General features: G+C 45.0%; 1 protein-coding gene across 1 annotated transcript in view; it reads left to right on the top strand.

Moving 5' to 3' along the window:
* The first annotated feature begins 539 nt into the window (after window positions 1–539).
* Window positions 540–23,757, top strand: part of LOC119484035 (B-cell lymphoma/leukemia 11A-like) — a 41,752-nt gene continuing 18,534 nt past the window's right edge. The window contains exons 1-2 of the mRNA XM_037762595.1: window positions 540–1,404; window positions 3,991–4,386. Of these exons, the coding sequence (XP_037618523.1) occupies window positions 1,350–1,404; window positions 3,991–4,386 (451 nt within the window). The 5' untranslated portion in view covers window positions 540–1,349. The remainder of the gene's footprint in view (window positions 1,405–3,990; window positions 4,387–23,757) is intronic.

Below are 23,757 nucleotides of genomic sequence, written 5' to 3'. Positions count from 1 at the left end.
CTTTCTTTCATTTAGGCCATCTGTGTTAACCTGTGTAAGGCCACTTTATAGCAGGTTCAGAAAGTTGTTATAGATCATCCTTCCACAGAGGGAAACCGTATTAACAGCTCTTCTTCCTCATTGGTCCTTTAATCACACAAATGAAACAAATTTAACAAAAAGCAAATAAATAAATAAATAAATAAATAAATAAATAAAAGTTATAATTATGAGGAAATAAAAACGCTTTGGCAATAAATATATATATATATATATATATATGTTATTATTATTATTAGCATTATTAAATAAATAAATGTGTATACACATAATATACATTTATTGATTTAATAATAATAATAATAATAATAATAACATATATATAGAGAGAGATAAATAAATAAATAAATGTGTGTATATATATATGTGTACACATTTATTTAATAATAATAATAATAATAATAATAATAATAATAATAACATATATATATACACACATATATATATATGTATATATATATATATATAATATATAATTAAAGTAATAATTGTGAGGAAATAAAAACGCTTCATCCCACCTCTATGTAAAAAATACAATCTCCAGTCTACACTGTAAATTTACATAATCACTCAATATTCATATCTGCCTGGAAATAAACTCTAATAAATATGAATGGAGCAGTAAAGCTGGGTTTATCCTCCCTTCTCCTCCTCCTGCGCTCCGTGCGCTTTCTAGCTGCTCCTCCACCTCCATGCACAACTCTCTCTCTCTCTCTCTCTCTCTCTCTCTGTCTCTCTCTCTCTCTCTCTCTCTGTCTCTCTCTCTCTTAGCCCAGCCCCCTTGATCCCCTCTGTCCATTGGTGTCTTCAGGGTCTCTCTCTCTCCCCCCTCCCTCCCTCCCTCCTTCCATAGGTAGTCCATAATGAGTGTCCATTGGTCTTTTATTGCAGCTTGTCCCCCTCCCACTGGCCGGCTTCAGCCCTGCCCATGTTTTCTATGTCTCAGTCCGTCCATCTCCTGACGTTCAAGTTCGCAGGAACGTCACGTCCGCACTTGAACTTGCAGCTCAGCTCAGGGGGGTATCTCAGTAACCCCCATCACATCACATCACTCTACTCTCTCTTCTCTCTTCTTCTTTGCGCAAAAAAAGTCATGAAGAGGTCCTCACAGCCCGCAGCGCGCGACGCCTCCTCGCCCTCTGTTGTATGATCTGCAGTTCAATTTTTTCTTTTCTTTTTTTTTTTTTTCTTCTTTTTCCCTATTTGGATGTCAGACAGCATCAATGAAGAGGTTTCATTTGGAGTCTACCTTATAGGAACGGATTTCCCAATGTGAACTCAGCTGAAGAGCCGCCTCCACTGAACACAACATGTCTCGCCGCAAGCAAGGCAAACCACAGCACTTGAGCAAACGGGAGTTTTCGCGTAAGTGGAGATGAATTTGGGCATTTTTGACTTTCATTTAACAGCCAGCCACCTCTTGTTTGTGTTACCGTGCAGGGGGCAACTTCCTCGGTGGGAATTAGAATAGGATACTGCAGACACACCGCTGTCCTGAGTGAAATCAGCTCACCCAAAAAAAAACGCACACATATCCAAGACTATTTGGGAATGGATCATGCGATCCTCTGGGTGGAAGTTTTCAAACAACGTGACAGAGAGCTGCTTCAACTTGTACTTCTACACCGTGTTGTATAACGCAGCCTTCAAGGTTTCTTTCGCCATTAAAGGGCATGCATGTGGGGCTTTATGGCCAGAGACCTTTTGCCTATATGAAGGCAGCACAAGCCTCCTACTATACTATACTACTATACTATACTATACAGCTGCTCACAAGTTTCCAGGTGAAGCGCGTAAAAGCTGTTCCACCACAGCAAACGCACGTTGTTAACCTTTTTGTTGTTAGATTGTATTTACAGAGGTTTGGAAGCTGGTTTTGGACACAAGGAAGTGGTGTTTACATGCCCACTTGTCCGGAGACCTCGTGTGCGTTACGGAACACAGTTTCTGTTGTCGTAAAAATTCCCCCACAGCTGCTGTTTTCACATCATGTTTTTGAATGCACAGTGTGTTGTCAGGTGTTATCATCACATACATGTTGTGTTAATCTACGTGAATGTCCGTGCGCGATTTCACAACTATATGTGGAGAGGAGAGAAGTGGTTTTTACGCGCGTGTGTTATAATAAAGCAGGGACTGAGATTGCATGGTGGGATTTTTCAGATGCGTTTATGTTTATAGGAGATTTATTTCCCATCATCCTCTGATTTATCAATACACTCTTATAGGCTTATGTCAGTGAATGCGGAGAGAGGTCTCCAAATATACAGATTGTTATAATTGAAGTTGCTCAGTGGAGATCAGGATTCATTCATTTTGTCCTTAATTATTTTTTTTCGTGGTGAATGTGTCTCTGCATGTTGCTCCCATTTCGGTTGGAAAACCAATTATGCTCTCGCAACATGTATGCCTTCATGTGAGGGGGGTAATTGTCAAAAGGTTTGCCAGTGGGGGGCGCACTGTGATTGGAGTCCTGTAGACCACTTATGAACTTGAACTTGACCAAGCCCATGCAGAGGATCGCTTTAGCGGAAACTATATTGTATGTTTTATGCTCCTTGTGCTCGGGATTCTAAAAGAGGAAACAAAATGTGGAATATTCAAAATATTCAAAGAGAATAAAGTGTTTTAAAGACAGGTATAGGCATTATGCCATAGAACGTATATACAATTTATTTTGAAAAAACAACTTTCTTTACACTTGTAAAGAAGTTTCATTTAACCTTTATAATTTCTATTCTCGGCTCTGACCCAGATCTTGTGAGTTCAGTTAGTAAGAATGGTGTTTTTATATATTCATATTTATTTATTTGAACAACTAAAATGATTGATGTGATCACACTTTGCATAATCTTGTTTTTGGTGAGCAAATTAACACTTAATTACATATTTATACAGGCAGAGGAAATGTACCTATTTATGTTTGTTTTTATAAACTCCATTTGAACATGAAAAAGAAATCCCCTGAAATGAAATTATTGATTGAGCCATAAAAAGAAATCTAAAATGGCAAACGAAGAGGCCTGTAATGATTTCTCTGATAGTGAAACAGACTGTGGCCCAGTGGGAAACACCGGCCTAAACTACTTTAGATTCTGCCGCAGTCGGATGTCTGAGAAAAGGATTATACTTTAGTTTTCAAAGTTATTCACATCACTCTTGCGTGGCATCAAAAATGAGATTATTTGGTTTGAAGAAAATCTTTCCACCTAACCCAGCCTCACACCCCCCCGCCTATGTCCGTGGCATAAGCTGGTTAAGATAAGCTGCAGTAAAATAGGGGCGAATTCCCTCATCTTTAATGCAGCTGAACATACAGGTAACAGGGCCTATCTTGCATAGTCCCTCACCACCTTCTCGTCTGACCCGACACGGAATTAAAGGTTGAACCGGCGGCAAGAATTCATCACATCTTATCTCAACATCCCAGTCGGGGCGCCCAATGTCGTTTACCGTGTGGCTAGATTACTTCTTTTAAAATGCTCTCTCCTCTCTCTTCTCTCTTCTCTCTCTCTCTCTCTCTCCTCTCTCTTTTCTGCCGGTACTTCAGGGACCTACTCCACATCCAACCCCTCAATGTCTAACCTTGGTTCACGAGATCCCAGCACTTTTAACGAAATGGGGTCCAATCATCTTGAACTCAAATTAGAATCTATTTTTTGATTCTCAGAGGTGTTAGGTTCATTAAAAAAGCGAGATTGGCAGCACAATAAAGAGGGTCAAGCGACTTAATCGTTTGGCTGCTGCCTGCGAGCTGAACATGTCAGTCCTTATCGAAGTGTGCTCTTTCTGTCTTTCTTTCTAAATATATTTTATACACATTTACAACCTGACCTTATTCCTGTAGATGTCTAGATATTGCAGCAATGAAAGGCTCTCTAATGTGCTTTTCCTTTTCTTGACACACATTTGTTTATTACTCACCATCCTCTTTCTTGTGTGCCCGTCCAGCTGAGCCGCTGTCAGGTATTTTACCAGAAGAAGACTCTCAGGACTCCCCCAGGCTGGGAGTGGCTCAGGGCGAGCCCCTAAAAGGGGACCAGGACCTGCTGACCTGCGGCCAGTGCCACTCCCGCTTCCCCCTGGCCGACATCCTGCTGTTCATCGAACACAAACGGAGGCAGTGCCACGGGAGCCTCTGCACGGACAAACCCTTGGACAGGCCGCCGTCCTCCCCGCTCGCCTCGCCCCTCTCCACGTCCTCCTCGCACTCGCGGACCCACCATCAGCACCACCCGCGGAGGGCGTGTCACCCCGTGGAGGTGGCCGTCCAGGTGTCGCCGCGGGACGAGGATTGTTTATCTACGCCCTTGCAAGGAATAATCCCCAAGCAGGAGAATATCACAGGTAAACACAGCGGGAGCTTAAAATGGCTGCCACAAATGAGCGGGAAAAGAAAACAAATGTGGGAGTCTTAAGGTCTGAAGGTGTGGAGCGGGGGTCACACTTTCCAGGGTTCAGAGAGAGTTTATTTGAAAAGGGGAACAAATGCTTTCTCAGATTTTCTTTGGTTTTTGCTTCTGGGAGTAGGGATGCATGAATTATCTGCTGCTGCGTTTAGGAGCTGTGAATCTCCCTCAGCTGCGACACGAAGACCAGCCGAAGCTGAAAATGATTGTGAGAAATTTGCAGATAGAGAAAAAGACACACACAGACAAAGAAGCAGATTATGAAAGAGAGAGAGAGAGAGAGAGAGAGAGAGAGAGACAGAAAGATGGATTTCTTTTGGTTTGTTGCTGCATCACAGATGTGTTCAGATCCTGCGGCCTCCACGTTCTCTCTCATGTGGCGGCGAGAGACGCATCTCTATCCCTCCCTGGCTTATTACGCCGCCATATCTCCCGCTTCCTCAAATATGCGCCTGCGAAGTCTCACTCACGATGCTAAAATTAAAAAAAAAAAAGAGATAGAAAAGAATGTAATTATGCTGAACTGTCAAGGAAGATGCGTTTATTTGAGGAACCCCGCAGCCACTAATTGTCAGTGTTTTACTTGATTTGAGTAATTAAGGACTTCTTAAAGCGGCTGGTCGGTTTGTTGTTTGTCCACCGGGGCTAAATGAGGCTGCAGCGAAAACATGAGTCGCCACGCAAACAAGCGTGGGTCCCTTATGACTGGTTTTACAGAGTGGGGTTTGATTTTGACCAGCCTGTTTGAATGTTTATTCATTTCCTTTAACAGATCTGATATTGTGTGCCAGATTGGGATGATTGCCTGCCTGGGCAGATTTAATTTGAAGCCAATTCAGGCTAAATGCACGGAGAGCGGTGCTCAATAATGTGCACTACTGTACTGTATTAGTCAGCGCTGCAGCATTGTAAAGGGACTACTGTTATCTGTTGTTAGTCAGTCAGCCCACTGTCATACACAATGCCCACTCTTCATTAGTGTGCAGTTTGTTAAACATCTGCCCTCTGTATGAGCAAACACACACACACATCCTCACACACACACACACACACATCCAACTTGCCTCTTGGCCTTGTCAGCTGTTCGGACATGCTTTTCTGTGCTCATTTAGATCATCATGCAGTGGAGTTCACATGATATCATAAGGTCACCCACATTGTGAGCAGAGCTTTTATTTATAGGCCGTATGTCTTCTTGGCATTGTGCAACTCTCGGGCTTCGCTTGATGCCTTAATGAATAGATTCTTTTGGTTGTGCGTGGAGCGGGGTCGTGCCCCGGTCGCGACGCCTCACCTGATTGCGTTATAACATTTCCTCGCGCAAAAACCTGAGAGGGAGAAAACACCAGATTACAGATAAAGAAAAGATTTTGGGGGTAAAACAGAAGCTTTATAGCCACCGTGAAGGATGGACCACACATCACATAAAAGCCAGCCCCCCGACCCGACCGCTGTTTTCTGTGTCCAAGATTGATGGATACAGACTGGCAGTGCCAGCGCGCCACCCCATGCCCCATATGCTGGCTGCCATGTTCTCTCACCCTGCTCAGTTAGACGCTGACACTGAGTCGAGGCATCTCAATGCATGCTGCCCCTCACACACTACTGTATCGGTAGTGTAGACGTGAAGACAGACTGGCTAGTCCAGTTTATTCCAGGAGAGTGTATTATAAGTTACGCCCTTAAAGATTTACTGTATCCCTGCTGCACTGCATACACGCAAATGAATGCGGCCCCCCCACCCTCCTCCTGAAATGTCATTTGACGCAGATGGATTTCTGTACGGAAGGCAGCGCATACAGGGCTTGGCTAAGGTATAGGAAAAGAAGCTGCTGGACCAAAGGAGCTGACACCCAGGATGGTTGAACTTGGAGGGGGTGGGCTGAGGGGGGGTTATACACCCAGAGCTGGAGATGAAGCTGTGTCCCTCACAGTCTTTGGGACAGCTGAGGCCGTCTGGGAGCCTCATGGCTGCAGCTGGGGCTGGGGTCTGCAGTCTGGAGCTGCGGGCCGTTAGGAGAGGGCAGAGCAGCCTGCGTGCCATCATTTGCATGATAAACAATTTAAGATATGCATAGGGACACCGTCGCTTGTCTCCAGATTATGGATGGCCCAGAAACAGAGCAGATGACGATTTCTCACACAAACTGCGGTGTAAAAACTGGATTTATGTCACGGGACGTAATCACTATTAAGCGGGCACGCCGGTGAAGTGGATTCATAGTTTTTATTTACACTCGCATCCATTATTTCCGCGGACTAAATTGTTACCAGCGCAATAAGTGATTGTTTGGGCTTCCTGCGTTGAGTAATTGGAGCAAGATGCTTTTCATTGTTATGATTTAAGACGCACTACCATGGGCTTTATCATGTCCCATATAAACCATAATTAGTAATTTTTTTTTAACAATTCTCTTCTCTACATTTTACGAGTCCACATTCTTCTGCTCGCATTACTGTGGCCTGTGTTTATCCATCCCAGCATTAGCACCTCTCGCAATCCTCACCAGTGTAGCCATGTGTGTTAATGAGGCCACTGTAGCCGCTCCGGTCGACCACTATCTCACACTTCTTCTGCCTCTTTCCAGCGCACTGCCTCTATTGTAACCTGGAATCAATACTGAGTTAATTATGGCAGCCACCTTTCCCCCCGCTCCCACTTTCCCCCCTTTTTTTCCCGTTTCATTCGAAACAAGCGAGCGGTATTTTCTCGTAACACCTCTCCGTGGCTGTAGTGGGTCTTCGTGCAGCAGCTTGCCTGTCCTGTTTGTCCCTGTGTGTTGTGGAGACAAAGGTATTTAGCAGGCTCCGTATTGGCACTGTGCCACCTTTCTCCAAACCACCGCCCCCCCCTCTACACTCCCTCATAAGCACACACATATACACACTGGGTATCTGTCAGGCAGAACTGGGGGGCTGGGCAGTGCATGGGGAGTGTGTGTGTGTGTGTGTGAGGGGGCGAGAGGCTTCTTGGTAGTGATATCTTTCTCCAGTGTGTTTGTGCGTGCATCTGCGAGTCCACATGCGGTGTGTTGCTTTGTTTTCGGCGATCACTTTAATTGATACTGAAAAGGCACAGATGCATGCTATTCTAATTATTGGACACCGGCTAATATTATCAACACAAGCACTCCATTGTCTGTAAAAAAACTGACTCTAATTTGATCCTACAGTTGCTCTGGGCTCTGATGAAATCGGTCCTATTTTTGGCTGTGGGCTCCGCTAAGTTTTAATGAAGGTGAACAGGAACGGGTTTTTAAGGATGAATTTTTCATAGAGGACGTTTTTTTGTATTCCGAAGCCAAAGCTCTAAACGCCCGCAAATGTTGGAGATTTCGGCGGCCTTTGTTGTTGGACTGAGTGTTAGCGGCTCTGGCTGCATTCAAGTGCCGGAGTCTAGTGGATGTTTACATCTCGAGTGTGGACGCGGCGTCAAACTAATGTATGTGCATGTGTGTGCACGTGTGCGAGTGTGGTTTTGACCACTTAAACTGTTTATAGCTTTCCCCGTGTGTGTGTGTGTGTGTGTGTGTGTGTGTGAGAGAGAGAGAAAGAGTGTGTGTCGGGCTGTTTGTTAAAGCTTTACTACTCTGGGCGTGCAGGCTGAACATGAAAGGGTCTTTGACTTGGCAAGCCTCGCCTGAGGACACCCCTCTGTGGACCATGCCAGGCCAGACTTGGCACAGAGCACTGGGCCTGAGGGACGGGCTGGGCCTAAATGTGTGTGTGTGTGTGAGAGAGAGAGAGAGAGAGAGAGAGAGGGAGGTAGAGGAGGTGTGTTAAAGCGATGTTTTGTGGGTTTAGGAAGCAGGACTTATGGCGAGGTGGCTGCTATGTGTGTGACTGACAGCGGGAGTGTGTGTGTGTACTTAAGGGTAGGTATGTGTGTGTGTGTGTGTGTGTTGTCCTCAGGGCTCATGGCTTGGGCTTCCTGTGTCTCTGTTTGTCTTCTAACAACCCCGGTGCCACAGCCTCAGGCCATTCAGGTGGAGGCTAGTTCAAGTATGCGTACACACACGGACGCACACGCCAACACAAAAAGAGGGCTTTAGCGTTTGCGTGCACCCGCCCGCAAAATGTACATGGACACACACCTGTTTTATGAACACACAATAACAATAACCCCCAGATGCACACACGCACACACACACTCACGCTGACACACATGTACAGTGTAAAGCCCCCTCCTGTGAACCTGTGTTTTGTCTGCAATAAATGTGTTGTGGCAGAGGCCCCATGATGTGTTGTGAGTTGATGAGATCTGTCAGAAACATATGATACTTATTTCAGCCCCCTCCCCTCCGGTTTCCCTCTCTCCGTCTCTCTCTCCTTTCCTTTCCTATCTTGTTTTATCCCCCTCTCACTCGTACTCTCTCTCTCTCTCTCCACGCATCGCTCCAGCAGTTTGTCTCGAGGGACTGGAAACTCTAAGTTTTGGCTACATTAGCGTGTCTGCACCTCTTAAAGGCTTCCAACATCCACTCATTCTCACTCGCAGATTTGGCTGCAGAGCAAGCCAGAAGATACACGCACGCACGCACGCACGCACGCACGCACGCACGCACACACACACACACACACACACAGACACATTTGTTGCCTCTTTCTATCCCCTTTACCTACTGTCAAACGAAGCAACGCGACAGAAACAACCTTGTTTGTCCACAGCCGCGCGTCACGCGGGATGAAAAAGTATCCTCGGAAATGAGCGCGTCCTGCCGCTGTCCTGTCAATAGCGTGGCAGGCAGTCACATCACAGGGTCGGGGGGTCGCCTGACAGCGTCAGGGCCTGTCACACCAGCCGCCGGCTTCACCACCTGCAGGTTAATGACTTTATTTTTAGACAGAACAGAAACAGAGAAGAAAAAGTGTCTTTGATACAGCTGTGAGCTCAGGAAGTGGCAGATGAGAGCGAAAAGGGACAGAAGCGGTATTTTAGGAAGTAGGCAGGTTAGTTTTGGGGTTAGAATGGGAACACAGATTTTTAACGAGGTAGTTTAAATTGAAAAAACTAAACTTTTTCCTTTAAAGCGGCAGTAGGCAGAATGTTTTTGGCTTCATTGGACAAAAAATCCATAATAACCTTTCAGCATATTGTAATTCAAGTGTTCTGAGAGATAACTAGACTTCTGCACCTCCTCATGGCTCTGTTTTCAGGCTTTAAAAAATCTAGCTGGTGAAGGGAGACTTTGGCCAATCACAGGTCATTTCAGAGAGAGAGCATTCCTATTGGCTGTTCATTCAACGGAGGCAGCTGTCAATCACTCGCAAACTCAGATCGAAGGCAGCGCTGATTAGGGATGTCACGAGAACCAATACTTTGGTACCAAGTCGATGCCAAAATTCTAAAAACGTGACGGTACTCTTTTTCTACAGTACCAAAGGTACCATACGATGCCTGTAATCAGGGTCCGAAATGAACAAGCGCCAAATGCGGGTGGATTTTCCGTTTGGCGAGTAACTCTCTGAAGGCTTCTGTTCTCTGCTCTCTGTGTGTCGGAGTTTGACACACACAACAGCGCCGTCGAGATGTTGGGTTTGTTTACTTTTTCAGAGATCCTTCATTAATTTGCTCTAGAAGAGGATTCACTTGTGGAAATTGCTGAACTGAAAAACTGATCAGAGATCCTTTATTTATTTGTTAGAGAAGAGGATTCAATTGTTGGGGGAAAAACTGAACTGAACCGAATTTCTATCTTTTGTTGTTTATTGCTAAATCTCTGAAAAGTGGTGCTTTTTTATTGTCATCAAAATATTACATTAGCATTTAAAATAAATATTTAATGGTCTATTGGTCTGTCACCATGTCAGTAAATTTAAACTACTGCTTGCAATCTGAGGATATAAAGCATATATAGAGAGTGTGTGTGTGCGTGTACAGCCTCTTTTCCTTTTCTTTTCTACCTTGGTGTCGAATTGGGTATCGAGAATCGTGGAAATTCACTGGTATTGGTATCGACTACTAGATTTCTGGTATCGTGACATCCCTAGCGCTGATCAAATATGATTTAATATTCTGTTACTGTAATGCCTATTTCTGAGAAAGTTTGCTCCGGCTGGTGGGCGGTGCTTGGTATTTCCTCAACTGATCTCAACATGGCTGCCAGGTCACAAACTTTTTCATTTTACACCTAAACAGTACACTACAAGATGTTTCTGAAAACATTTGAGGCGAGAAATAGGCATTACAGTAACAGAATATTGATTCATATCTGATCAGCGCTGCCTAGTTTGACCCTTTGATTGAAGTTCATGAGTGATTGACAGCTGCTCGTATATACGGCAGGCTCCAGCTTGGCTCTGATTGGTGGTTTTCCTCCGGTCTGTGAAATCTTGCAGATGCCATTAGGAGCCGCGGAGGACACAGAGAGGCAGATGATTTTTTTCAGATTACCTGTCTCATGCACTACTGTCAAGATATAATGACCATTTTATAAAAATATCTTTTTTCAATCATATTTGCTCCAATTCTACCCACTGCTGCTTAAAGTCCTCATTTAGGTCACTGATTGAAATTGATCCACACTATATAATTTTGTGTCTTGCATTATCACCTCCTGTATTCAGTATGTCAGCTCAACCTCTGCTGCTGCTGTTGTGACTGTGCCGTTTAAAGCCGCGGTGCTGAAGGACCATTGCTTTGTCTTTCTCACACCCATGGCGATAACGCTGAGGCCACACAGTGACGAGGGCGTCCTGTTAGTCTGAACCTACTGATCCCGGCGGTCACTATCTGTCTCTGTAATGTTTCTTCCTCTACTATCTGTCCCACTGCAGGTCCCACCTCTGGGCTCGGCCTGTCACAATGTGCATGTGTGTGTGAGTCTATTTGTACCTTTTTGTGTGTGACTGGGTGGTCGTCTACAGCTGCGTCTCGCCAGCCTTATCTCAGCCGGAGAGATACAGGACAGAGAGAGGGCCCCCCGTGTGTGACGTTACACTTGTGAAAACTCACAGCCCCTCTGTTTGTGTGTGTGTGTGTGTGTGTGTGTGTGTGAAACATATTCTCATATAATGGTTCGTATAATATCTTACAAAAAAGTTAGTCCTCCCTTTTCGTTCGTTTTCCTAAGAATGTCCAGCAACACATGTCAATTTCCACTCATTACATGCACACGGTCTTTTCAAAATAAAATTCCGTCTTCACAGGAAACAACTTCCTTCTGTTTAGGCAATAACATTGCTTAGTTAGCTTTAGGAAAAGATCGTGGTTTGGTTTAAAATAACTCCTGAAGTGGCGTTACTTAAGTATGTAACTTGCGCAACAAATAAATCACGGTTGACTTCTGGTTTCACATGGGACAGGAACGTCGATCTCCTGGGCGAAAGTCCGGTATTTTTTGACCATCCCATCCATCCCGACCTCCTCCACGGTGTTGGCGTTTATATTTCCTGGTTTACGATTAGGTGAATTACACACTACTTGATTTTGTGGAACATATACAAATTACAGTGTATTATTTCTCATAGGTATAGCTACGAACAGTGTATGAGAACAGCCTGGTGTGTGTGAAAGTCTCAGAGTGCTTTAGTGTGTCCATGTGCATGCGAACCATGTCTACCGCTTTCATAAATGTATACTAATAGGTTGCTGTATTCCTCGGGGTGGGGTGGGGTGGGGGTTGTGTGTTCAAAAAGCTCATTGCCTCCTAATAGCTCAAGTTACATTTGATCTTAGATTCAAATCCCATGTCTTTTAAATGCCGATCAGAAGATAGGGGCCTCATTCATTTTTAAGAGAGTGTTAATTTGGTTATTAGAATCACTTTAGGCTATATGGCGGTGTTGGTGTAACTGTAGCTCGCTTTGCATGCAGGCACGAGTTGGCACCCCAATGAGATCGACACATCACTTATGCACAGATGCACGCACGCGCGCATACTTACACCTCCACTCCATCCATCCCCCCACACAAAACTGACCCCCCAACACACACGCACATATATGCACACATTCATGAATGCACACTCCTGTCCCAGGCACCCTTTACTTTTGCAGGCTGAATCTCACTGATAACATGCTGGCGCCCTCATTTAAATTTGAAGCGCTTCTTTAATCTTCAAAGGCCTGATTGCTTTATGAATATGCATGGACCGAGCTGACTCTCAGTTCATTACCTTGTTGTAAATTCTAATGACCATTAGGGCCCCGCGCGGTAATTGCCAATTGTTTTGCATTTTTGATTAGCCCATTACCGGAGCGCATTCTGAACATGTCTGCCCTGCCTGCCTGCCAGGCCACGGCAAGAAGCGGAGGGAGGGAGGTAGGGAGGGAGGGAGGAGGAGAGGAAAAAAGGGAGAGCGTGCAAGGGAAGGTAGAGTGAGGGGTAGTGAAACACGGTTTAGGCAGCATAAATTTGGATGCTTGGCTCAAAATGTTAGTTTTGTTTAGGGAGGAAAGCGGGCTGAGCTTGAGGGGCATGAAAGTCACAACGCAAGAAATGTAGAACTGGATGTTCCCTAAACAAGCTGCAGAGCTTGAGTGCAAGAACGTGTACCTGGATGCATTTGTGTCAGCATGTGTGTTTGTTGACCCTGTGCGCCGACGTCCGCCCGACTGTGTGTACATGTCCAAGTTTGCGTGCAGTTGAGAGTGAGTCGGATGGGGGTGGGTGGTGTGCCGGGAGTGGCGGGGAGGTTCATCCCAATGCACGCCGTGCCTGGGACTTATGAAAGATTGATGGCTCCTAGCAGAATGGCATCGCCCCGCTACAACTTGATAACATCTAATGGATAATTTAGCGCTCTAAAACCGGCAGGCCGGTCCTCCTCTGAAGCAGGCTGGTGAGGGCTGCAGCTGCTGGGCTTTTTGGGGGGATGTCGGAGAGAGAGAGACACACAAGGACAAGCAGGAAGAAGAGGAAGAAAGGGAGTGAAAGAGGGATAGAAAATGTGTCTCTCTCCCATGCCTGGAGTGAGCTTGTGGTGTCACAATAGTTAGCCAGGAAGCTCTCTTGCCCCTTAAACTGCACACACCTTAAGTATTCCTGAAATAGTCACGGTCAGCGTTGGGTGGGAAGAGGAGCTGGAGATGTTTCACTCCGGCAGTTTGCCTGCTCAGGAACATGATTTCTGGAAATCTTCCAGCCTAAATCGAATGGAAACAAAGCAACAATTAAATTATAATTAATTTAAAGGTCCAATATTGTAAAAAGTGAGATTTTCATGTCTTTTCTATTACAAAGCAGTTTAAAGTGCTGTATAAATACTGTGAACATATCAAAACGCTCAATCCATGGAGAAATGCACACAGCCTGTATTCAGAAACTGTGCCGTTGAATGGAACCATCAGAATTTCTGTCCATTTGTGATGTCACAAATATACAATATTTAGACCATTTCACAGTTTTACCCGTAAATATTCTAAATGTGTCCCAGTTTATTTCCGGTTGCAGTGTATGTGACTAACATCAGCAGACAGGAAGTAAACATGGACCCAAATTGTTGCCTAGCAACGCAATAACGTTGCAATTCCGTTGAAATGCGCTAAAACGGAGCGTTTCAGACAGAGGGTGATTACAGGCATATTCAGGCAGACAGTATGAGAGAAATTAAGTTGTTTTTTTTAACCTTACAGCATGTAAACATGTTGTAGTAGAATCACAAAATGAGCACAATATGGGACCTTTAAAGAAATCTATGATAAATAATGAATGTCAAAGGAATTTTAGCCAGGCGTTGCACTGAAGGTCTCCACATACTGTAAAAGGTGGTCCCTAAAATGCTAAGTATTGTCTTTTAATTTAAAAAACACAATTAGTAACGCCTCTCAGCGTAACATAAATCAGATCAACAGCACCACAAACCTCCATCATTAAAAAACTGGCAACTGATGATAAGTTCTATCATTTAGCTCAGCCTGTGTGACAGTTCACCATGCTCTTCCTCTAGTGGTGTCCCTATTTTCCTACCTGCTGCCACCCATAATGAGCAGAAAATAATGCATGGAATACCGCGTCACTTGGGAAAAGACCTGCCACAGAATATTTCCATACAGCAGACCTGTGCCTGAATGCCGAAAAAGGCTACCTACCTCAATAATTGAACCCATAAATGTTGCAGGATCCATGTATGAAAGGGGCTTCTCTCTTTCTATTCTCTGTCTTACTCTCTCTCTCTCTTGTGTATCATTCATAAACTCCATAGTGTTTACACACAGCTCCTAGGCCTACTGTCAGTCTCTTATTCCCACACTATTAAGCTGTTGACAGTTTGGTTAATCGTCCCGCAGTTTGACTTCAGGGGGAATTGGTGAGGGGTCAGCGGAGTCCGTCTCCGAGGTGTGGAGAAAAAGTGGCTGTTCTTCGCTCCGTGGCGTGCCTTCATGTCATGAGTTTGTCTCGTTTTAACAGGACAAGGAGGAGGGTGCATTGGCAGAGGAGAGGAGGGGGTCTGCCTTTGCTCTGGTCTTGGAGGGGCCACAAACACAATGGGGAAATTGTCCAGCTAGAGCAAGTAGCTATGGTTAGCAGGCTTGCTGGCTGGTCTATGTCCAGCCTGTGTATGTTCACACTCACACAGTTTGAGAGAGAGACGTAGGAGCAGCAGCAGCAGCAGCAGCAGAGCCTGCTATGGCCAAAGGAGTCTCAGGCAGACAGCATGATAGATGGCTTTGTTAAAGGGTCCCAGGGTGTCCCCTGAACTTGAAGCACTCTGTTTATCTTGAATAGGAGAAGCCCAGAGTGTTGGGGGGCAGTGAGGAGGAGGAGGAGGAGGAGGAGGAGGAGGAGGAGGAGGAGAGGGAGAAAGGGAATGATATAGCTTTCAGGGGAAGGGAGAGAAAGGGAGTGGAGGAGGAGGGAGAGGGGAGAGCGAGGGCCTGTATCTGGGCAGGCCTGGCTGGGGGTTGGGGAGGTTAAGGGGGGGTCGTGAGCAGGCATGGCTGCCGGAGAGACGGAGAGGAGGGAAAGCGGGGGGATGGGGCAGCCCTCCTAGTAGCTGTCCATTAACAGATGAACTTGGCAATGGTCCAGGCCTCAAAGGTCTTGGGAGACAGGCACACACACACACACACGCAGACACACACATGAATGCACACTTCCCCGGTACCTGCCGACTATGGATGGAATGCCACCGTGGTTCTTTCTTGTCCAGAGGCGAAAGAGGACACGTCTCTGGTTCACCTATGTCAGAACCAGTTCAGACCGGTTAGCCAGCCAGGCCGAAGGAGGCAGACGGACAGGCCCTCCTCTCTCTCTCTCTCTCTCTCTCCTCTCTCTCTCTCCAGCTCCTCTCGTCCTCCTCTGTTTTCCAGGCTTTAGAGGAGGAAACAGAGAGAACCTCTAACCTGAGGGCACAGGACAATGCAGAGGAGAGAGAAAAGAAGCGAGGGAGCGTGGGAACAAAGTGAGAGACGAATGGATCCGCTCGTAAACAGGGTGGGAAGAGGAGGGGAAAAGTGTTTGGTTGTTGTTGGTGCGCTCCTCTTGATGGGGCAACATGAGCTTAACACCGCCGCTGCTATTGTGTACTGAAAACGTTACAGCAAACATGAGAGTGGTGAAAACTGGGGGAGAGAATTTGATATGGAAGACGTACATAATGGGCCGTTCTGCCGCGGTGGGGGCGAGAAACCTTCTATTTGTGTCAGCTTTACATGCATGAATATACACGCGGATCATATATGTACACATGTGGCAGTAATGGAAATCGTGTCTGTGAATGTGTTTGTGTACGCCATAAAATATGGACGCGGATCCTCTCCTAATTACGACTCGGATGTGTCCCTTGAGTTTTGAGAGCAGGCTGTTCACCATCCCACTTCAAATGCTTTCAGCTCACGCACAAACCCTGCCTGGAGATGGCAGATCAGAAGGCTCTGTCACATCACCAACATCTAAGGAATTCAGGGAGCTGAGAGTTTATCTCTGCAGGATTGTAGAAATTCTTAATTTGAGTCCCTGTCCAGGCTGTATCTATCATTTGTCTATCGCCTTGATTAAAGTGTCTCTGTGATTGATTTGAATGTTTACAGTTTTTCACATTGCACACGGTTATAATATCAAGTAAAAATGGGATAAAGCAAAAGTGAACATGAACTGCTGAGGTGAGAAAAGTGTGAAACTTGTGTGAAAAGGTGTGTGAGGCTATGATGAGGTTTATGTAAGAAAAGAAGTGGATTAGGTGTCGGCTTTCCAGCCAGCCCTGCGGGTATCTTTCTCTCTTTTTTCTGTCTTTCTCTCCCTCTCTCTGTCTTTTTCTGCCCTCGCTCGGGACCCTTGTGATCTTCGATTGTGACAAATGGCCACTAGACAAAAGCCGTTGAGAAGTTGATTCATCTTGTATCAAATATCGTCATATTATTAATTTCCTTTGATTCTTTGAGGTTTGCTATACATTTATGAATGTAAACGTCAGATGAATGTATAAACTAGGGCTGGGCAGCAGAAAAGGTGTCAAATATCAAAAAGTTGGCACAGAATGCATAGTTAGATTTCTAGGCTCGTTTACTTATTTTTGATCAGACATTTCCCGATCTGAATCAGGAAAATTTAAGCAAAGTTGAATTTTGTTAAAGTGGAAACAACTTCACAGAAATGAAGCCAATGTGGAAGTGCCTTAAACTTGCATTCTTTCTAATAGCCAGCAGGGGGCGACTCCTCTGGTTGCAAAACAAAGTCTGATTGTTTAGAAGTCTATGAGAAAATGAGCCTACTTCTCACTTGATTTATTACCTCAGTAAACATTGTAAACATGAGTTTATTGTCTCAATCACTAGTTTCAAGTCTTCTTCAATACAGCATGATGTTCATTTAGTAAATTATGGTCCCATTTAGAGTCAAATAGACCATAAAGCAGGGTATGCTTTAGGGCATGGTTACCTTGTGATTGACAGGTCGCTAGCATGGCGTTGTCAGGTCTGGGTGTGTGCTGGTTGAGTCTTACAACTTTAACCCTATCACAGTGTGTTTTCAGTTCATGAAAGTTAATTATAACTTTTTGGTCGCCTAAAAATGTCTTATTCAGTGTTCGGTTGTACTTAGCTCCACCTTCTGGTGTCACTTCTGGTTGAAAAAAGCCAAGATGGCGACGGCCAAAATGCAGAAATCAAGGCCGTAGTCCACAAACCAATGGGTGACATCGTCCACTTCTTATATACAGTGTATGCTGGGGATAGCTCTCGATAGCTAGCGGGGGGGAAAAAAGCGCTATCCTCTTACTGTTTTGGTTGCGCAATGGTTGACGCTCTTCCTTTGTGCTGTAAATCGAGCCTTCATTTTCCCGGGAGATCGTGACCCGGTGGCAGACAGAATTGCATAGTGAATGCGAGGCTTATAGGGAACCAATCTAAATGCAGATGGTGTCATTATTTCATAGCCATTAAATTGTGCAACCAACATTTACTTCATAAACTTGCCTATTGCTGCTTTAAAAGTTTATATGCCTCAAACTATTACATCCAACCGAAGATCCTTAAAACAAAACTCAGCCTTACCAACCTAGAGAATAACTGGCTGTCCAAACCTGCCAAAATCAAACAATCAGCTGATGTCTGGTGCATCATGGTTAATGTCTCTGAGGGCCTCCTGCCCACATGTGATGTTGAATCAAAGGACAGTTGTGATGCATCCTGTGTCATCTTGATTGAGTGAGTTTTTTTATGTATAAATTCATCACATGCACGCTGCCGGGCAAAACATGGATAATGTATGTTTGCGTGTCTGTGCACGCATGTGTTTATGTGCGTCTCCGTGTAAACGCATGCAATCCCATTTGCATGTATTTCACACATGCCCACATTAATTTGTTATTTATAAAGAAGGTTCTTCTTTTCATCTTCCCCTTTTTCTCTGTGCTCTTTTCTTCCAGCCCTCCAGCTCTTGCTCTATTTCTCAGAAACACATTTTTTCTTTTCCAAAACTCTTGCGTGGCTACTTTGGTGCTGAAGCCAACTAAATATCTTGTGTGTGTGTGTGTGTGTGTGTGCGTGTGATGATGGTTGTTTTTATAATGCCCCCCTGCAAATTTGCATATGTATATGTGCAGATTGTATGAGAAGAGCCTCTCACACTTGGAGCAGTTGGATGGGGAGGGCGATGGGGGCCGTTACAGGGGTTGTGTATGGGTGTGTGTGTGTGTGTGTGTTTTAAAGGGGGGTCGTGTTGGCGCTTTCACCCCCCAACCCCACCAGACAAAGCCGGTCACTACTCCCAGATGGTAGTCTGCTCTCTTCGGCCATGTGTCTGGTGCGTATGTATGTGTGTGTGTGTGTGTGTGTGTGTGTGTGTGTGTGTTTATGGACAGAGACAGATACAAAAACGGAGAGAGTGAGTGAGAAATTTGCTAGCGAGAGTTTGTGTGCAAGAGATGCAGACAGAGGATGCTGATGAGACACAGAGTGTGTGTGTGTGTGTGTGTGTTTGTGTGTGTGTGTGTGTGCACGTGGGCATATGTGTAAAGAGTGTGAGACTTAATGGACGACTTACACAGCTCCGTGTGGCATCCTTTGCATGACGTGACTAAAAGCAACCCTGTGTGGTCTGCCATGTTGTCTGTGCCGTGTTCAAAATGCATTAGAATACATAATGCAAGACAGATGGACAAAAAGAGAGAGGCAGACATTAAAGGGGAAGGTGTGCAGTGGGAGGGAAGGAGGTAGGAGAAGGAAAGAGGTAAGGATTGATGATTCTTGATGTCTTAGTGGTGATGACCTCGAGAGTCTCAGTCTAATGGGGTCAGCATTAAAGAGCAGGCGTCAGGATTATGTTTACATCAACTGTCTGCTGGACGGTGAGACAATGAATGAATTAGCTGTGGTTTATTGTAGGGAATATGACATGAAGTGGACTTGATTGATGCTAGGAAAGTCATATTCTAGATCAAATGTTGAGAACAAGAAAGAAGAAGAATGACGTGTTATGACATGGTGAAAGCGGCAGTAGGCAGAATATTTTTGGCATCATTGGGCAAAAACTCCATAACAACCTTCCAGCATGTTGTAATTCAAGTAGACTTCTGCACCTCCTCATGGCTCTGTTTTCAGGCTTTAAAAAATCGAGCCTGCGACGAGAGACCTTGGCCAATCACAGGTCATTTCAGAGAGAGAGCGTTCCTATTGGCTATTCATTCAACAGAGGCAGCTGTCAATCACTCGCAAACTCCGATCAAACGGTCAAACTAGGCAGCGCTGATCAAATATGAATCAATATTCTGTTACTGTAATGCCTATTTCTCACCTCAAAAGTATTCAGAAACATCTTGTAGTGTACTGTTTAGCTGATAAATGAGAAAGTGTGCTCCGGCTGGTGTGTGTTGCTTGGTATTTCCTCAACTGATCTCAACATGGCTGCCAGATCACAAACTCTCATTTTGCAGCTAAACACCACACTAAAATATGTGTCTGAAAACTTTTATGCGAGAAATAGGCATTACAGCAACAAAATATTTGATCAGCGCTGCCTAGTTTGACCGTTTGATCGGAGTTCGTGAGTGATTGAAAGCTGCTCAGAGACGGTAGGCTACAGCTCGGCTCTGACTGGTTGTTTTCCTCCGGTCTCTGAAATCTTGCAGATGCAGAGGACACAGACGCGTGCACTACTGTCAGGATATAGTAACTTTTTTCAATCACATTTGCTCCAATTCTACCTACTTCTGCTTTAATAGCACACAATATATTATTTTTGTCTGATATAATTTGCGCAAAAGTGTCTTTCAGCTGTCAGATGAAAAGTCCTCAGCTTGGGAAATAGCTCTAAGAGCGTACAGGTCCCGGTATTCAATATGAAATCCCGCCTAAGGGTTCTGTCTAAATCCTGGTGTACCCCCCTGGGGCCGTATGTTAAAACAGGCCTGCAGCCCTGTTAAGAAGGGGGCTATCTATCTATCGCTTGGACACACTCCAGCCTCTCTGACCTTGATGTTTGTTTTCCTTGTATCCCCAGACATAAACATGACTCTCGCATCCAGACACACAGACAGACAGGAAGTTATCCTCACTGATGTCTCTCTCGTGCATCTGGCTCCTCGGCGAACGCCGGGCAGATGCATTGAAAATGTGTGCGTGCATGAGTATATACAGAGTCATGTGGACCCAAATGGTGTGTGAATTTTTCAGTGTGCATTACTTCACCACCCACACCTCCCTCCCTGGCCCTCCTCCTCTCATATACCTGTCAGACTGGTTCTCTCCCTCTCTCTCTTTCATAAAGCAAAGCCCTTCTCCTTTTTTCTTGACCAGGTAGTGTTCTGTTATCAGACAAGAAAGCAGACTCCCTTATGACAACCCTTTACCCCACAGTTCAAAGTGCCAAGATAATCGTTCTCTATTTATACCTTTTATTGAGGCAAGCCCTTCTCTGCCAGCGAGCGGTCTGGCAGCGAGCGCTTTCCATGCTGGACATGCCCTGTTCTCCCCAGGCTCTGGTACTGCTGTGGTCTGCCAAGTCGCAGGGCCAGATTGCCTGTAATAGGCCTGCCATTTCCCTCTCATCATCTGTCAGCACTCTGGATCCAACTGCAGGGTCCAAAGAGGACTACCACTCTCCAATTAAAAAGGTTAATTTGCCCTCGCCCATCTCTCCCGCCTCCCCCTCCCCCTCTACAGATTGCTATGTCTTCATTAGCGCTCATTTGTGCTTCTCTGTTGCTTTTCCTCTTTCTTTCTTCTGTTAGTTGCCTTTTGCAAACACTATTTTACATGGAAAAGGTAAGGGTGAACGTCCATTAGCATATTTGTTTCTGAGCCAGCGTGTTTATTAAATTGTTCTCAATGGTTGAAAAGGGCTCTGTTTTTATAGCCTCCTCCGAGCAATTCAAGTTAAAATCAGCAAAATTTCATTGCACGCTACGATCCGATTTAATTTCACTTTGAACTTCGGACACTTGAAATTGACCGGCCTCAGCGGAGGAAGCAGGAGATTAAAGAGGCACTTTGACATTTTGGGAAATATACAAATTTTCTTTCTTTCTGAGAGTCACATGAGGTTAAAGTTTAAGTATGAAGCTGCAGCCAACTAGCTTAGCTTAGCATAACAAGTTAAAGTGGCGGAAACAGCAAGCCTGGAGTCCTGTCATCACCATGAGGTTGCCAGGCAACCCAGCAGAGACTCTGCTAACTGTTGGTGCCTTCAAATGAAACTCGTGAGCTCGTGTTTACAAAACGGGAAGTCGTGTACACGATATGCATGGCGTTCAAGTGGTTAAGTCGTGAGAACACCGCTGCTCTGAGTTTTAGAAAACTTTAGAAAACTTCTAAAATCACAATATATTTACCTATTATGTACCGAAAAATTTACTTCCAAGGCCTCCGCCATTTCTGACAACTTGTGAACTCTGAGCTTTCAGAAACTTTCCACTTACGAGGTCGTGAATACCACATGAGGGGGGCGTTCATGGACTCTGAGGGGGGCGTTCATTTGAAGGTGCCCATTTGAAGGCACCATATTTCCCTTGATTCCGGTCTTCATGCTAAGCTAAGCTAGCCGGCTGCTGGCTCTAGCTTCATATTTACTGTCCAGATAAGAGAGTGGTATCAATCTATTCATCTAACTCTTGGCAAGAAAGCGATTCAATATCCCTCTTAGCCTCAGAGTTACTAGTAATTCTAGTATAACCAGAGGTTCAACACTGATAGTAAAAGTCAGCACTCCCACCAACTCTATAAACATTTTCTCTTTGCAAAGAACACAGCGCGCTCAACAAGTACCACAAATGCATCAGGCATTACGCTAACAACTCAAAGAATCGTGTTAATTTGACAGTGGGACTAGGAGTTGAGTGGTTGACAACTTACTGCTCTCATTTAGCCATACTTCATTGTCATTATCCTCACACACTGGTGTCAGTCTCTTAAGCCTAAGCCAAACCTGAGAGGATGAGCGATGTGCAAGTGAGACCTGTTCCTGTGGGATAAAGAGTCACAAGCTTACTTTCCTCATCTGTGACCTGCCCCATTCAGACCGAGGGAGCAGAGATCTGGTTCGGACAGACGCCCTCCCTGCCTCGCTATCTCTGCTTGGTGCTGGCCTGTGCCTGGCTCCCCTCGTCCCCTTAGGCTACATCCACACTAATACGTTTTCACTTTGAAACGGTGCTTTACAACGAAAAGGATGTCCCTACAAACAAGCGTTTTAGGGCCGTTTCAGAAGAAATCTCCATGCCCATACTACCATGCCTGAAAATGCATATCCATTCACATATACTGGGCATGGCTGTGCTGGTGTGAACAGGAAGCAGCGTGGTTGGTTGTTCAGTTGCAACTGCATAACAGCTGCTAGACAACACAGTCAGCAACACTTGGAACTCATTATCCATGTTGAAATTAACCACTGGTGGTCTAGGCTGATGTTGTTTGTTTTCTTCGGGAAAAGGTTCACGTGATGGGTCGTGACGAATCAGGGAAGGACACGTCACAACTGATAAGACCCAATCAAGAAGCGAACGTGGGTGTTTACGTCATCGTTTTCAAAGGTCTCCGTTTCTGCCCCTCATACCAGACTAAAACGCAATCCCGGAGTTTTAAACTAAAACGGGGTCAGCAGTGTTTTCAAACGTCTCTGTTTTAGGGGCTCGAAAACGCCGGAGTAGTGTGGACGCTAGGCATAAACGTAGCAAAAGTTATCTATTTTAAAACGTATTAGTGTGGATGTAGCCTTATTATCTGAGAGGTCAAAGGAAAGGCGCCCCTTGCATCTCCTCCTCCTCTTCCTCCTCTTCTTCTTGCCTTAAGCTTGACATCACATGGCAAAATAGCCCCTTCTCTTCCAACCTCCCCCCCCTCCCTTCTCTTCTTCCCCTCAGTTTATCTGAATAAATGTGGACGTACGTGGACATGTCGCTCTGTGAACCCAAAGCCCAGGAAGGAAGCTGCCCCTAACCGCTGCCTGTACCTCTGCTTTCTGTCAGTTACCACCGCTGTCAAAGCTCCATCCCTGCGGCCAGCAAAATGATGTGGGGGCCTTTTCTTGTGTGTTACATTCGGGTATCTGGGTCTTTAGGAGCAGGATATTGAGCAGAGATACATTTGTTTTTTAAAGGCTAATGCTGGCATTTCTACTTTTTGGCTCATTTTGTTTTTAATTATGGGTTAGATGCTATTAGACTCTGGGCCACTTTATAGATTTAGGTTTTTTGGCAAAGGTCATTTGGCCCTGAAATGGTAGAGTAACATTGAACATCATGCAGTCAGTTATTTTCCACAAGAAAAGGAGCAAATGAGTGAGAAAGAGCGTTTCACAAATTACTTTTTTATTCTTTTAAATAAAAAGATATCAAGATTGAATTTTTATATCATCACACACTGTAAGAGTCCAGGCAACTGATACAAATAAGCTCAAAATATAGGCTCAGTCATACAATTAGTTTACCTTAAT

This window comes from Sebastes umbrosus, chromosome 3 (genome assembly GCF_015220745.1).
Source record: "Sebastes umbrosus isolate fSebUmb1 chromosome 3, fSebUmb1.pri, whole genome shotgun sequence".
In the NCBI taxonomy this organism is placed as follows: domain Eukaryota; kingdom Metazoa; phylum Chordata; class Actinopteri; order Perciformes; family Sebastidae; genus Sebastes; species Sebastes umbrosus.
The sequence above is the reverse complement of the archived record's forward strand: the minus strand, read 5'-3'. Positions and strand labels throughout refer to the sequence as shown.